The 16,554-nt window shown below is 34.4% G+C and overlaps 1 protein-coding gene across 5 annotated transcripts in view; it reads left to right on the top strand.

Annotated features, from left to right (window-relative positions):
- Window positions 1-16,554, top strand: part of Shroom4 (shroom family member 4) — a 266,758-nt gene that overhangs the window by 234,187 nt on the left and 16,017 nt on the right. For all 5 annotated transcript variants that reach the window (XM_003461976.5, XM_013159041.3, XM_013159048.2 and 2 more), the window contains one exon: window positions 392-453. In XM_003461976.5, coding sequence (XP_003462024.2) covers window positions 392-453 — 62 coding nt within the window. The remainder of the gene's footprint in view (window positions 1-391; window positions 454-16,554) is intronic.

Genomic DNA, 16,554 nt, shown 5'->3' with positions numbered 1-16,554 from the left:
GGTAGAAGGAGTGAGAAGGTTCATCCACTAGAACAAACAAAAAGACCTCCTTCCTTTGACCCTCAATGCAGGCAAAAGCCAGAGCACATAGCAAACACGTTAAATTGGTTTTGAGTATAATTTAAAAGGGAAACAGAAAATGTAGGAAATACAACTTCTTCAGACCACCTGTGTCCAGTCTCTGGATCACTGCATGCCTGAAGTAGCTCATCAGGCCTCTTGGCAAAAAGGCAGTCTTCCAGGTGCACATTTCTGTAGCCTGCCCAGAGGAGTAGATTGTACCAACTGGATGGCTAGTCAGAGATAGGTTCCGGACTGCTTTGTTTATTTGAAACCATCTGGATACCTGGTTGTTCAGAGCTCCCTAACTTATTAGAACTTTGCTTTGCAGGAATTTCCTGAGGACAAATGGAAACCAATTATCGGAAACAAGAAGACTGGCCAGTTGGGGAGGTAAGTGATAGCTCAGGAAGCTGGGGTAAATTGGTGCCTCTGAGGCTTCCATAAAATTACTAAGGTCTTTAATTTAATTTCCTTTGAGGAAACTGGTCTGGTATCCATACCAAGGACTTTTTGCCACAGATATAATCCAGCCTGCATCCTAGACAGTTGGGTATAGACCAAACCGATTGCTGCAATATTTTGAGATGTACCCTAATTAGCCAGTATTGTGTTGGACACTTTATATACATCAGCATAGATACCTCAGTCATCACTGTACTGGTCAAAGGTCATATTGGACCAGACTCTGCTGAAAAAGAAATGGAAAAGCATAAGCTGTGCCTCCCTTTCCAGTGGTCATGGGGAAGATGCAGCTTGTAGAAAGGAAGAAGTACTCACCAACTGCTGCTGTGCCTTTACCTGAGTTGCTAGGGATAACTGGTTACTGGCTTCTGCCACCTTCCCTTTAATGCAGTTTGTTGAGGGACTCAAGTATTCTTATTGGAAATCCGGAAACAGTCTCACCATTCTAGGAGGATGAGAAGAGAAAATCACAAGTTTGAGTACTACCTGGGAACTTAGTGACATGGTGAGACCCTGTCTTAAATGTAAAAAAATTAATAAATAAAAGGCTGGAGATTTATCCCAGTATGAAGGACTTGATTTTAATTCCCAGTGTACTACTGCAAAAAAAGGTCTGGGGACAGACAATGACAACTCCTGGAGACAGAGGGTTTTTTTTTTTAAATAAATGTCATATATGACTTGGAATACAGTAAAGCATTTCTTGGACATAGCCCTTAAGGAAAATCCTTGCAGGATGCAGAGTATATCCTTGTAACATGGAGATCATGGCAATGGCAATTGTGCTCTCTAGAGATCAGGTGTGGTAAGTGACTGCCCTAGGTGACTATGAGGCACAGAGAGTTTCTTTCATTGGGTTGCTCTGTCAGCCTGGGTAGACCTACTTGTGTGGACTGACTGAGAATCCTTAAATCAGCTTTTTGCAGCCCAAATGATAAAAGAGGCCCCTACATTGTATTGGTTCTTCATGCAATCTCCAGAATAAATAAAGGGACAAGGAAGAAGGCACCCAATTGTGCCTCTCTTCTCCATTGTGAAGACATGGAGAAAGGACTAGAGTCTGAATCTTCTGAATCTTGAAGAGAGCAGGGTTCTTTTAAGGGTGTCTACATTATCCTTTTTGATTTTACAGCATAGCCAGGAATGTTTCTCACTTTTTTCTGACTCCTAAATATGGGAGACTTCTTTTTCCATGCTAATGAGAAAGAGGTGGAAACCCATATTCATGAATCATCTACTAAGTGCTAGTAATAGACTGGAGCTAGATCTTTCTATCCTGGAAATCTCATTTATTCTTCACAACAATTCATTTTAATGTCCATTTCATAGATAAAATCCAGAGAGGTTATATAATCTAGCTGAGATCACACAGCTTGCAAGTGATAGAAATACGTTTTGAACATAGGTCTGTGTGGCTTCAAAATTCATAATTTTCCCCTTCTATCTGTTTCAATTAGAAGTTGTAAGAAAGCCCTTCATGCTGATCCTTCAGCCTCATGTCTCAGAAGTTTACGGTTTGGGTAGGAATTTTATGAAGAGCCTGTATTCCCCAGCCCTGGACTGACTTGTTTTATATCCTTGGGGAAATCACTCCAGTCCTAACAAGCCCTGTGAATTTCCTACATTAGACCAGGACTCCTAGAGAGGAGACAATATATTGAACACAACCTTATTCTCTGTGCCTAACACAGAGAAATTGCTCAAGAGATACTTACCATTTGCTTGCCAAAGGAAGAAACAGAACCTATTCACCACTGAATGGGTGAAAAGACATAAAAACAATAATGCTAACTAACATTTTGTGAGGTTAGTTGTTTCTGTACTCGGCACCATCCAAAACATTTTATATACAGTGACTTATCACTGTGACTTATGGGGTTGGTGCTATTTTTGTCCCTTTGACAAGGAGACTGTGGCATACATATGTGCATTTATTTATCTAAAATTCCACAGCTAATACGAACTAGACCTAGGAAGTCTAGCTTCAGAGACACTATACTCTACTACGTCCTCCAAAATGGTTATGTGATAGACTGGTCAGTGAAGGAAGACTTTATTGAAAATCTGACATATATGCTAGCTTTTTCTATACCAGATGGGACGTATTAGCAAAAGAGTAGAAGGAAGCATAGTGCTTGCTCACCACAAGCAGGGAAGTATAACTCCTACGCAGTTCAGTAGCAGAAGTGATACACTGCCACTTGCAAAACAACCTGTTTTCCCTGTGCCTTGTTACATACATTAGGCTATTTTTTGTCTTCCCACCAATTCTGCCATTATTATACTAGGGCAGTAGGTCTCAGAATCAAGTGCACAACAGAAACACCTGGAGAACTTATGGAAACACCTGGAGAGTTAGGCTCCACTGTCAGAGAGTCTGATTCAGTAGGTATATAGTGGAGTTCAAAACCAGTGTTTCTGGTGAGCTTCCAGGGTGACGCTGATGCAACTGGGATCACTACGGGAATCTGAACTTCAGAGAGGCTAAGTAATCTACTGAAGGTCTCATAGGTAGTAGAGATAAGCCCATATTTGAACACAGCTTTTGCTTACATAGATTACAAGATATAATATCCTGTCAAATATAGAGATTAAACAAGTACCTGGAACTTGGCAAAGGATCAATAAATGACAAGTATTCTTGCCTTTTATGTAAATTCGTTGGAAGGTAAGAAAACTGAATGTTGGAAGTTACAGAAGGGAAGGTCTAGAGAGGAAACACCAGTGAATTTTGGAGGTGTCCACCATATTGGTTAAATTCTAGAACTGTGGAGTTAATCCTATATTTCAAGTCCAGATTCTTCTATTCACTAGTCATTATGGGCTTGACAAGTGCTTCCTTTTCTCCTTCTCCTCCTTCCCACCCTCTCTCCATCCCCTTTTCATCTCTCTCTCTCTTTCCTTATTAGCAACGTGGCGTAAATTGCGAGGACTAAAGAAATTATTATATGTTATTTCTTGAAAACAAAATCTGACATCATAAACCAGCAATAAATATTAACTGTGGTGCTGAGGAGGAACAGGAGTACAAAAAGCAGCAACGGTAGATAAAGATGATTAGCTTTGAGCTAAAATAAGTAGACCTTGAAAACTAGCTAGGGTTACAAACATGGGAATAGCTAAAGATTACCAATCACCAATGGGTACTAAGCAACAGTTTGATAGGATAAGAAGTTCTAGGCTATTATTGCACAGTATGATGGCTATAGACAATAACGAACTGTACATTTCAGAAAGCTAAATGAAAGAATTTTGCAAATTTTTACAATAAAAATGATAAATACTTGAAGAGATGGATATGTTAACTTGATTTTAACATTATATAATATATACCTGTATTGACGTTACATGGAACCCCATGAATATGTATAAACTTTTACATGATTACATATTAGTATAAAATGAATTAAAATTTTACAAAAATACTAATCAATTAAGTATCTTGATAAACATGGTACTTTAGGTAACTTGGCACAATTTGCACACTGCAAAGTTTGAACAGAGACCAGTATAGGCATTAACCAGGCATGAAATAGTGTGATCTGGATTGGGGAGGTAGAGGAAGAATACAAAGGGAGTAGAAGAGATAGATAAATACACGAGATATTTTGGGAGGAAAATGTTTTGTCATGGAAATTATTTTCATTTCTCTATTTGTTTTATCTACAGGTGCACAAATTATTTTTGCATGATTATAATAACTATGTAGATGTGTTTTGTGTGTCCTGATTCCCCTCTCCCACTAAGCACTATGTGGTAGACAATTTTCATGCTGCTGTTTAGGCTTCCTCAGCAGTTACAGTTTTAATGGATGTATAATATTTCACCAATTTAATATGCTTTAATTTTTTAATCATTCCAAATTTTTTGAATGATTAGGTTGTCTTCAATTCCTTGTTATTACAAAGTGGGCCTACAGCAATAGCTATAGATAAACCTTTTTGTCAGACACAAGGTTTGAATTATCTTATTAAAAATAACTGTCTGGATTTGGGTTACTAGTTCAAAGAATGTGAACATTCTTACAGTTTTCAGAGCTTTCACCAAACTGCTTTCCCCAGAAGGCATTTTACACTGCGCTTAGAAATAAATGAGGATACCAGTCTTCTTAAAATTTTGCCATTATTGAAAATTTCCTTTTCCAAATGCAATTGGTGTAAATGGTACCTATTGTTAAATCAGGTCCTTTGATCACACCAATGTGAATGTTTTTCCTGTGTTTGTTTAATATCTGTATTGCTTGTCATGTGTATTGTCTGTTGAGATTATTTGATCACAGATGCATGACACATTTTGAGAAATAAGTACAGAAACCTTGATAATTAAAGCTTTGAGGAAAAACAGAAAATAACTCTGAATCTTAAAGACTTTGAGAAAGATACTGACATGAATGAGGCAGTTGGGAAAGAAAGCTACTTTTGTGGAGAAAATATTAAAATGTGTATGTGTCATATTTGAAGTTAGTCACATATACAAGTAGGGCCTTCTGGAGGACGTTTTCTAAACACTTGGGAAAGGGGTAGGATGAGGAAAAGAACTAACAATGGAAACTGAAGGGTCAAGCTGCTAATGGGATAGAAGGAGAAATCTGTGAATAGACCCCCACCATGGAAAATAAAAAGATGAGTAAAAATAGCTTTGGCAGTTTGAAATCACATTCAATTGAAGTGGATTTAGTAAACTGATGGATATGAAAGTAAACCATTGAAAAGCCATTAAAAAAGTGTAACCATTAAAGAAGAAATGCAACCAGTCTTACATATCATAAATTCCCATTTTAAGTTTACATTTTGAAAACATTTAGTAAATTTATAGTGATGTTCAGTCATTATCACAATCCAGTTTTAGTATATTTCTGTCACCCTAAAATATTCCTCATGACCATTGCCAATCACTCACTATTCTCACTCTCAATCCCCATCTACTTTCTGTCTTCATAGAATTGCCTTTTCTGTGGACTTTATATTTAATGGAATCATATGAAATGTGTGCTTTTATGTCACTTAGCATGATGTTTTAAAAGTTCATCCATGTAGTAGCATGTTTCAATGGTTCATTCCTTTTCAATGCATAATAATATTTCATTATATTGTTATTCCACATTCTGTTTATCAATTCATCCATTAATAGATGTTTGAGTTGGCTTTGCTTTTTGACTATAGTGAACATTACTATTATGAAAACTCATGTACAAGTTTTTATATAAATACATTTTCTGATATTTTTGGTATATCCTTAGGAGTAGAATTTCTGGGCCATATGGTAACTTTTAACGTTTTAAGGAACTGCCTTTTTGCAAAGTAACAGTACTATTTACATTTCAACCAGTAATGTAGGAGAGATCATTTTATTTCTACTAATTGTAATACCATGATTATTACTGTGCATTTATTTTAATGTTCAAAACGAATGTTTAAAAAAGATATGTAAACTGAGAATGGTGGCACATTCCTGTAATCCCAGCACTTGGGAGGCTGAGGCAGGTGGATCATTGTATGTTCAAGACCAGCCTGGGCTACAAAGTGAGCCCAAGGCTAGCCTGAACTGCATAGTGAGACCCTATTTCAAAAAGACAAAAAAATTTTTGAAAAGATATTTAGTCATTAAAAATGTTGAAAAAGAAGTTGGCTAAGGAAAAGAAACAGAGAAATGGGTTTCTTTAGTGGCTATCAAAATGTCACCCCAGACTTAGCAGCCTTATCACCCAAGAACTGTTAAGAATGAAAATTATAAAGTCCCAATCAGATATACTGAATGAAAAAGTTGAGATATGAGGGCGGGAATTATTTGGTTTTTTTTAAAACCCTCTGCCCTGGAAATTCTGATATACACAAAGTTTGAGAGCCATCAGTTTAGGTGAAGATTTTTTCAGGCTATCAGACACTGAATTATTTTAAAAACAGAAAGGACAGATCAGTTAAAAGGGAAGGGTTTTTCATGCTGAAGATGGGAAAGGCAAATCACAGCTAAAGATCTCAGGCAAGGTAAGAAGGACTAGGGAAAGTCCAGGAAGAGATGATATTTGGGGAGAAAATCTCTGGTGAAATTTCTCCTCACTGTTTATCACCACCACACACAGGCTTTTTAACATTTATTATGCCATTTCCCTTACAATTAGCATGATGAGTACAGTCGGGAAAGTCAGTTATATAATCGTGAACTGCTCTCTACCTCGAAGCCTGCTATGATAACTCCAAATAGTTACACTCTTGGTTGTTTACCTCCACTGTTTTGTGCTAATATTAAACCCATTTTGATATTAGCAGGAGAGACAAAATGGTAAATAGATTCATTGGAAGAAAAAAATTACAAACGTGTATGTATTTTAAAGCCAAAATATATTATTTTCTGAATTTCCTCTTGGTATTCTGTACCCATGATAGCTTGGTGAAATTTCTATTTTTCTACTTTTCTACTTTGTAGCAACTTTAGAATGTGTAGAGTAGTTACAGATAATCCTCATAAATTGTGAGTTTAAGCCTTATTTTTCTTATCATACTAATGAAGAATATAAAACTTAAGTAATTATTTCACTGTTAACAAATATAATAGATAATATTTAGTGTTACATATATTCATTACCTCCATTAATAAATGAATTATGTTATTATTTATGATGACCTCATGAGATAGTTCTATTTATTGACCCAGTTTTACAGCCAAGAAAACTCATGAAGAAATTACAGTCACTCACCCAATATCAAACAGGCATCTGACACCAGAGTATAATCCCATCACTTCTGACAAAACTAGAATCCTATTCAGTTATCAGCCTAGGGCTCTCTTCCTTCCCTTTGTTATACTGTATCACAAGCATGGTTTGGAAAATCCACTACATATTTCTTGTTTAATGATTGAGTAAAAGAAAATGGTCAATTCAGAATTGATTCTGATTTCATCAGGATGAGTACACCTTTTAAGAAACTTTTACCACCTAAGAAAAATACAATCTTTAGAAGCATGATTTATCATAAGTATGATAAAGTGATTGTTAATGCTTCACCATTAGTATAGTACTTCAGTACACATACTTAGTTAAAGAAAATTATGTCTTCTGCTTTAATTTAGGCCTTCTCCATAAGTTAGCATATAGATGTAAAGCACTATGATTACAATCAGCACAGGATGACTTATAAAACTTATTAAATTCATAGTGCAATATCTGGAAAAAGTGGGTGAGAATCTCAAAGGCAATGATAGTGGATTTAACCTTAACGATGATAGTGGAAAACCCATCATACTGTGATAAATATCAAACATTGATAATGTGTTTAGAAGTTAAACTGTGAAATTAGAAAAAAAGAGGTTCTGTAAACAGACCTGAGCTACTCTAGACCTAGAAGCAACACTGAATTGAGGAAAGCAATCACTCTCACTAGTAAGTTTTAGGAACTTTAGATATCAACTTAGAGAAAACTATCTTATATAGCAGATACTATGCAGAAAATAACCAGTGCAATAACCTATTTATTCCAGCTGTGGATGGAAGATAAATATGTATCTCTTAAACAGAGGATGTCACTAGAGACAAGATGAATAGATTCAAATATATAAAACTTAAAAAAATCCTTTTTACAACAAAATGTAATAAAGCTACACATTGAATGAAGAGAATGTCTGAGATCAATATCACTGATAACAGATGCCTGTCTAAAAAGATTAAAGAATGGATACAGGTAGAGAAGGTCCCTTAGAAGATTTGGCTTCATGAGCAGGCAAAGAAAATAAACAGGCAAGTTATTTTACATATGAGGAAATAAGACAGTAAAACCATTCCAAGCTTTGTAGCAATTAAAGAAATACAAATAAAAGGCTACTTTAAGGCATCATAATTTGACTGAACTATTAAAAATTAGCAGAAATGATAAACAGAAATTATAAAATCTCCCTTGACAAGGCTGTGAGGAAACAGTGTTTCTAGACACAATATCAATTAGCTCTGTTTACCTAGAGGACAATCTGGAAGTATGTGTCAAGTGCTATAAAACTTTGAATATTCTGACCCTGCATACCTCCAAAGAAATAAGCTAAAAGAAAAATATAAATATAAGTAGCACTGTGTATAGTTATGGAAACAGCTTACCAAGCTAATATGTCATCATCCTGGAATAGAATAACTATTAAGAGCAGACAGGTGGGGATTTAGCTCAGTGGCATAAGAGCCTGCCTGGTATGCATGAGGTCATGAGTTCCCCGGTACCCCCCCCCCAAAAAAAAAAAAACAGCAAACAGGTATAAAAAAATTGGTTTTGTAATGAATGGGTATTTGTGATAGCATTTACTCCCCAAAAGCTAAATCCTAAAGCACATTTTGAATCTGATCGTAACCATACACAAAATTAAGAAAAGAATCTGCTAAAATATAAATACCTGAACTTGTATGCACACGATATTTTTTAGGTACATGGCAAGCTTCCATAATTTATAACAAAAAGGAAATCTGAAAATGCGGTATCTCAAATAGTTAGATTTAGAGCTGAGAAATTAGAGATCAATGGCTTTGGGGGAAAAAAAAAACCTATCAGTGACAGATGGATTTGATCTCACTGCTAGCTAAAATTTGGTTTGCCAGAATTTTCCATCAGGACTTCTGCTTGTCTAAGTCCATGAGAACATGGACACTTCTGAGGAGGTACCTTACCAGACTTTTCTGAAGCACCATATCACAGTTATGGCCTAGTAACTGCCACACACCAGTAAAAAATTTTAATATCTGGCTCAGAATCATCATTTTCTTAAATATTCCCACTTCTCTTCACTTCCATCACTAGTAGTAGTTTCCAGAGAGCTTGCATTTTGATGCTATTGTGCACACACACAAAAATAATGTCTGTCTACCATGGTACTTGTGTACATATGGAGAAGTTGACAATAAACAGAGATGAGGATCATTGGAGAGAGGGAACTAAGCTTCACCTAGGACAGCTCAAATAAAGCCAGAACTTCTCTGATCTCTTCAAAGGACACTTAACATCAGCCTCTTGGGGACTAGAGAAGGTTTAGTGTGAGTACCTTTGCTTGTATTTGTTGTTTCTAGACTCATTGCTCCTTATTAGAAGTCCTATGAACCCAAGAGCAAAAACAGATTGCAACAACAGTCTCTATAGGTCCTTTTCTCTTCCTTGTGTAGTCTCCTTTTGTCTCAACTCCTGGATCTCACAAACATTTCTTTCAGCAATAACCGTGGAGTAGCTGTTTCTCTTGGCGCACTCTTATCTTTTGGCTGCTGAAAGGAGAGAAAGGCAAGAGAACCTGGCTTTGTGCATTCTTGCTACTGGGATCCTGGAATGCCAAGCTATTGTGATGAGTTTAAAAATAAAATTTCCAAACAAGAGAACTTTAAAAGGGCCAGGGAAAAGGGAGGAGAAGAATTTAAATCTCTGCAAATATTAGCCTTCACTTTCAATTACTATTAGGTCAAAAAAATTTTAACAAAAGAGGAAAATCTGTTCATCAGAAGAAAATTCAACCTGTGCCAAGAGGAAAAGAGAACAACCCAAACTTTGGCAGACAAGTGCTTTGGTGTCAACAAAGCCCTTTCTTATACTTAGCTTTCATGCTTCTTTCCCTTTCCTCAATGGGGGAATAAACTCTTCAAGGACATGTTGAGATGGATGTAGTGCAAAGACCTTTTGACCCACCCAAGGAGTCCTTGCTTCAGTGGAACTGGCCCTTAGAGCCAGACAAGGCAAGTTCTAGTCTGGACTCTACTGCCTCTTACGTGCTGGGAAAAATATTTACCCTTTTGAGCCTTAGAATCCTCATCTCTAAACTAGCCATGACGGTACTCACTTTGATGTGTTGTTGGGAAGATTCATTGAAATCCACATGTAAACAGTGGAGTACTATTCTGCCATAAAGAAGGGTAAAGTTCAGTCATTTTTAGGAAAATGGATGCACCTTAAGACCATAATGTTACATAAAATATATCAGGTACACAGGTCTAAATATGACATGATTTCTTTTACATGAAAAACCAAAAATATAAATAAATAGCAAGATAAAAGATAATAGGAGTAAGGGAGATAAATCTTCTGCAAAATTGAAGGGGTCCAAGAGATGGAGATAAGGGGATGAAAAAGGAATTAAGGCATGTTATGTGCATGTACTAACTCCTAATGAGGAATGAAATCATTATATACTATAAATATGTACTAATAAAAATAAGAGGAAAATAACCAACAAAATAAAAACTCCAATGAAAATTTAAAAAATAGAAAAGCCAAACACAGTGCCCAATATATAGTAATAAGTAAGAAACTGCAGTTCCTGCCCATTGCAGTTCTTGGCCTTCTACCCCAGAGAGAGAAAACTTGATTGGTCCCAAAGTGGAATCGTTGATTTCAGTGCAATTGGAACACTGAGCCTTTGTAAACATAGTACATCAGTATCCTTATAATATATCGGTATCCTTAGCTTGAGCCTAACACACTTCAATGAATGAATGCTATGCATGCCCTGTAGTCATGAGTGAGAAGAATCCTGCTCTGTAATAAGAAGTAATTTGCCACCTTTTGCATTTTCTTAGCTATGATACAGGAAAGGCTATAGAGCAGATCTGAAAATACACAGTGTCAGAAAGACTTGGGTCTGAATTCAGTAGAATTTGAAAATTTGTTTCCAAAATTCAAAAGCTGTGTAACCTTGGACAAGCTATTTATTTCAGTTTCAGTAAAATAACCTGTCTTACAAAGCTGCTGTGAAGATTAACTATATAAAAAGGACCTAGAAATGATGTTGTGTATAGGGCAAAGTGCCTAATAAATGACAGAACTGTATTGTTAGAGTGAACTCTCTTACTGAGGCTGTGGCATATGTTTGTATATGCTTCAGTCATGCTCCTATCAAGGAAGTTGAACTGCATTGCTGCCAGAGTAATACCCAAACCTGCTAAACAGTCCAAAAACCAGGAGAACTCGGGTGCCATCCAACTACATGCCTTCCTAGCCAAAAATCTCTAATTTTTAATTGAAAGATAAAAGTATGTAGTACAAACATACGTGCACTCACACATGCATGCACTATAAAACTCTCATCCCAAACTACCAGTGTAACTGGTTCAGAAAGTATTTTCAGCAGCTTGGTATGTATTTTTCCAGAAAAGTAAGGGATGTGCATGTATACATGCTCTTTCTTACAAAAATGAGAGCATAATATACATTTTTTCTATTCTACATCTTTTTCATTTTGATGATTTTCTACAAGTTACATTTAGATCTATTGCATCGCCTTTAAAGGCTAGGCAGCATTTTGTGTCTAGATAGTTCTTTTTATTTAACTAGTTCCAGTAGAAAAGCATTTATAATTCTTCATCTTTTGTGATTACAAACAAAGCTACACTGAATACCCTTATGGACATTTTGCTGTATTCGTGTTGAAATATATCTGTATGATATATCCTTAAAAGTTGAATTGCTGCATGAAAGAATATTCACATTTTGCCTTAATCCCTTTCAAAATACACACCAAAGTAGTTATACCAGCTGTGTTAGTCATCCTGTTTCCTTACACTCTTATCAATTTTTAAGTTTTTATTTTAAAATGTTTCAATATTTTGTATTCGCACCTCTTCAATATTAATTAATGTGAGGTTAGACCCTTTTCATACATTGATAAATTATCTTCATTTTTCTGTGAATTATATACAGAATACCTTACATGTGTATATATACCTTACATGTGAAGTGCATTTCTTCTTAGTTATATGTTACAAATACTTTATTCATGTATCATCACCTTTTCACTTTATACCGTTTTAAGACACAAATTTTTAATTTTTAAGAAGTTAAATTTATCCACTTTGTTTTAGTGTTTCTATACTGTATTCGGTATCATACTAAAAAAGAACTTATGCAGTCAAGATTTTATTTTAGTTTTCTCATGCTTTCATATTCTTCTGGGATGTCTTTAGTGTCACTTTTTTTTACATTTGTGTCTTGATAATCTGAACTTTATTTTATTATGAAGAGTAACATGAGGATTCAGTCTTGTTTTTGTCCCAGTAGCGATCTAGATGTTCTAAAAGTACATTGGTTAAGCCATCATTCTTGCACTATTTGAAATAATTTCATTTTCATAAATTAACCTTCCATATGTGTTTTGGATTTACTTAAGTGTTTAGTGTTCTATGTTTTGATTTATGGATCTACTTTTCTACTTTTGGGACTGCCTTATTTACTGTGACTTTGAAGCATATTTTATTACTTTATAGGACTACTCTCTCCTCATCATTTTTTTTTCCCTACCCTTCCTGGAAATTCTCACAACTTTATTTTTTCCCACGGGAAATTTAGAATAATGTTTCAAAATGGTTGACAATTTTACTGTGTCTGAACTAAGTTTATAGATTATTTTAGGTAGATTTGACATCTTTACAATATCAAATCTTCTATACTAAGAAAGTGTGCGTTTTCATTTATTTACATCTTGTTTTACATCTTTCAATAGAGTTTTATGGTTTTCTGCATGTAGGTCCTACATATTTCTAGTTTAGGTTTATTCCTAAGGATTTTATCTTTCTAATTGATGTATTATACATAATGTTTCCTTCCACTGTATTTTCTGATTATTTTATGCTTAAGAAAGTTGTTGGTTTCTACATATTACTTTTATACCCTGACACCTTACCGAATTTTCTTACAATTTTGGGGGTTTTGGGGGAGGAGTTTTTTGCTTTGTTTTGCTTGAGACAGGGTCTCACTTTTTAATTCAGGCTTCTCTTGAACGCACTATATAGCCCAGGTTGGCCTTGAACTCACAGTGGTCCTCCAGCCTCAGCCTCCCGAGTGCTACGATTACAGGCATATGTTGCCATGCCTGGCCTAGAATTCTTCCTTATGAATTTTCCAGTAAAATAATCATATCATCTATACATAATATCACCTGTTCCAAAGTTTACATATTTATCGTGCCAAATTGCATATCTAATGCTTTCAGAACAATTTTAAATACCAGTGGAGAAAGTAGGCAATTTCTTTTATTTGTAATTTTAGTAGGAATCCTTCTAGTATTTTGTTTGCCATTACGCACAATATTAACTTTTGCCTGTACAAAATGTATGATGATAATTACGGTCTATAGAATACCCACATTTCTCTATTTTTTTCAATCTGGAAAGTCTGGAAATGATGTTGAATTGTTATCACATATATTTTAGGATTAGGGAGACTGTGTTGTGACTTTCATTCTTTGGTTTATTGATGTTGTCTGTTATGTGACTAGATTTTAAATATGGAACCAGTCTTATTTATAAGATTAACTGTATTTGTTTATGGTGTACTGTTTGTGTAATATCCTCCTAGATTCTCTTTGATATTTTATTTAAGATTTTTGCATCACTATTCAAGTTTTACTTTATGTATTTTCTAGTTGTTGCATTCTGGTGTCATTGTTATGCAGAAATATTTCTTCTCTTTTTGTTCTCTAGATTCCAGAGTCAAGAAAGTATAAGTAGCATTGATATTTTCTGATTCATGAAAGTTGATCAAATTAATATGAGATTATATGACTGTGTTATTTTTGCTAGAAATCATCCATAGTTTTCTGTGGCAACTGGTGGGTTAGATAATCTGTAGTGAGTTTTGTAATTTTTGCTTTTCTAGAAAATCATCCTGAGTTTTCAGTTTGTTGTAAATAAAGCATTCTTTTAGTCTTTTCATTTGTTCTGTAATTGGTTACTTCTCCGTTTCTGTTTGTATGTTTGGGGTGTTAAAATTAGGTTGACAAGTATTTGAAGAACTGACCTTGGCTTTCATTATCATTTCTATCATTTGCATTTTAATGTATCAGTTTTATATAGTTTTGCTTTGCTTAAGCTTATTTTTAAGATTCTTTGCATAACTTCTTTTGTGGAAGATTTGATTTAATTTGTACTCATATATCAATCTATTTGGGAATGCAGTTAACCAATCATATCCTCTAGCTTCTAATATTTTCCTCATTGTTATTTGCTAGGTATTACACAATTTCCTCATTTTCTAAAGTTGATGAATTTTCCCCTATTTTCTATAGGCTAGAAATTTCTGTGTTTTAAATTTGTTATTAATTTCCAGTGTTATCTTATTGTCATTAGAGAATGTTTTAAAAACTACTTCTGCTTTCTGGCTCCATATGTGTAGACAGTTTTTAAAATACTCAATAAGCCCTTGAAAAGAAAATATAGCCTTTTTGTTTCACACCCTTTTTAGTGCATAGTTATTATACCGACTATTAGATTTTATTTTAACACATTCGTGTGTGAATGTAACTACTTTGATCATTTCAGTCTTAGTGTATGACGAAACTTAGATTTTTTCATTCTCTTAGTTTTCAATGAACATAGTCTGTCATCAATTGAAATAGGATTACATTTTGTTTTTGCTTTTTTCCACCTTTGCATTTGCTATAGATTTTACTTTATCAATTTCGATGTATTGTTTTAGTGCACAAAGTTTCAGGGTAATTAGAGCCTTGTCTGTGTCTTATTTATTGCTTTTTGCGTTTAATAAAATGTATTTATAAGGGGAATATCATAATTTTTAAAAATTTCATATTTTGTGTGTTAAACAAATATTTATCAAAGACCTACTATGTACTAGTCACTAGACCTATTGAATAAAATATAAGATCCCTCCCTTTTGGAACTTACATTTTGAACAGTAGGACACAAAATAAGTGAAAATAGGTACGTAACATATTAGGTTGGAATGAATGGTCAGAGAAACAACAAGTAGACTTAAGGATAATTAAGAAGTCTCTATATTAGATCAACTAATCAGGAGACGCCTCTCTGCCTGGTATGCGTTTATTATCCTTTATGTCCACCACTACTTTTTGTTTTTATTTTTATTTTTCCTGAGGACTGTGCCAGGCAGAAGAGTTTACACATACACATAAGAAATTCCTCTTCCTGAGGAAAGAGAGCATAAGGGATCTACACACAGAGAGAAAGGAAGTGGAGGTATCTGAATATGAATTTCTGATCCATTAGCTAGTTTGGGAGAGAATCTGAGATATGGAGAGTGAAAGATATTGTGCTTTCCATTGTATCTGAGCCGGGCTACTATTGCATATATTATTATTTTTAAAGAAATATTCTCAGTCTTCATGACTGCTGAATGGATGTTCTGTCTGATGATCTGATTGAACCCTTGGAATTTCCTGTCACTGGGTAGGACTTAGCATGATGTTGATTGCTCAGAGGCTACAACAGGAAACTGGATTTTATAGCTCAGAGGGCTTAACCATTTATATTCCGGGGCAAAAGTGATGTCTTTTAAGTTTATTATATTGGAGACTGACATTTTATACATAAAATATCTATATTAATAGACCTGGACTTTTTCCTTGAACATTTTTTTCTATTACAAGAGAATATTATTTTGCCTCCCATATGATAGTCTTTTAAATTTTTCTGGTATTTTTTCTAACTATAATATATATGTTTCTATAATATTTATATTCATATAATTATATATGTAGTACATTAAAATTATATATAAACACATCCATCTGTCTTGATCTTGAATTTATTTTGATATACAATATATGGTATTTCTTCAAATAGCACTGTTCTACAGTTACCTCAAAAAAGATTTATTGAACAATATTTTGTTTTTTCCTTCTTTTGGAAGATTATATCTGATGTTTTTATAGACAGTATGCTTTCTAGAATTTCTATTCCATCAATCAGTAAAATACTTTTAATTACAATTGTTTTATAACATGCTAAATCTTTTACTTATCCCCTTCCTTTTACTTATCCCCTTTCAGTAGCAGAAAAATTTTAATGTAATATCTTGTCTTTTCTTGCAAAGTACCATTTAAAAAATCTATAGTTATAAATTTTATGTTTGGAATTCTTATTGAAACTTTACTAGAGGAAGATATTTTAAATCCAAATAGCAGATAGTTGTGAATGGTCTCCTTGGTATTTTTGCTACAAATATAAGAACATAGATAGTATCTGTATCTAATTCATAATATGGGTTGCATCTAAGGAAGCAAGAAAGGAAATACCGGTGAGGAATAATACAAAGGAGATTGTTTATT

Source organism: Cavia porcellus, unplaced genomic scaffold, assembly GCF_034190915.1.
Source record: "Cavia porcellus strain 051 isolate PalLab524CR breed Dunkin Hartley unplaced genomic scaffold, mCavPor4.1 scaffold_3, whole genome shotgun sequence".
In the NCBI taxonomy this organism is placed as follows: domain Eukaryota; kingdom Metazoa; phylum Chordata; class Mammalia; order Rodentia; family Caviidae; genus Cavia; species Cavia porcellus.
This window is presented reverse-complemented; position numbering and strand designations above follow the sequence as displayed.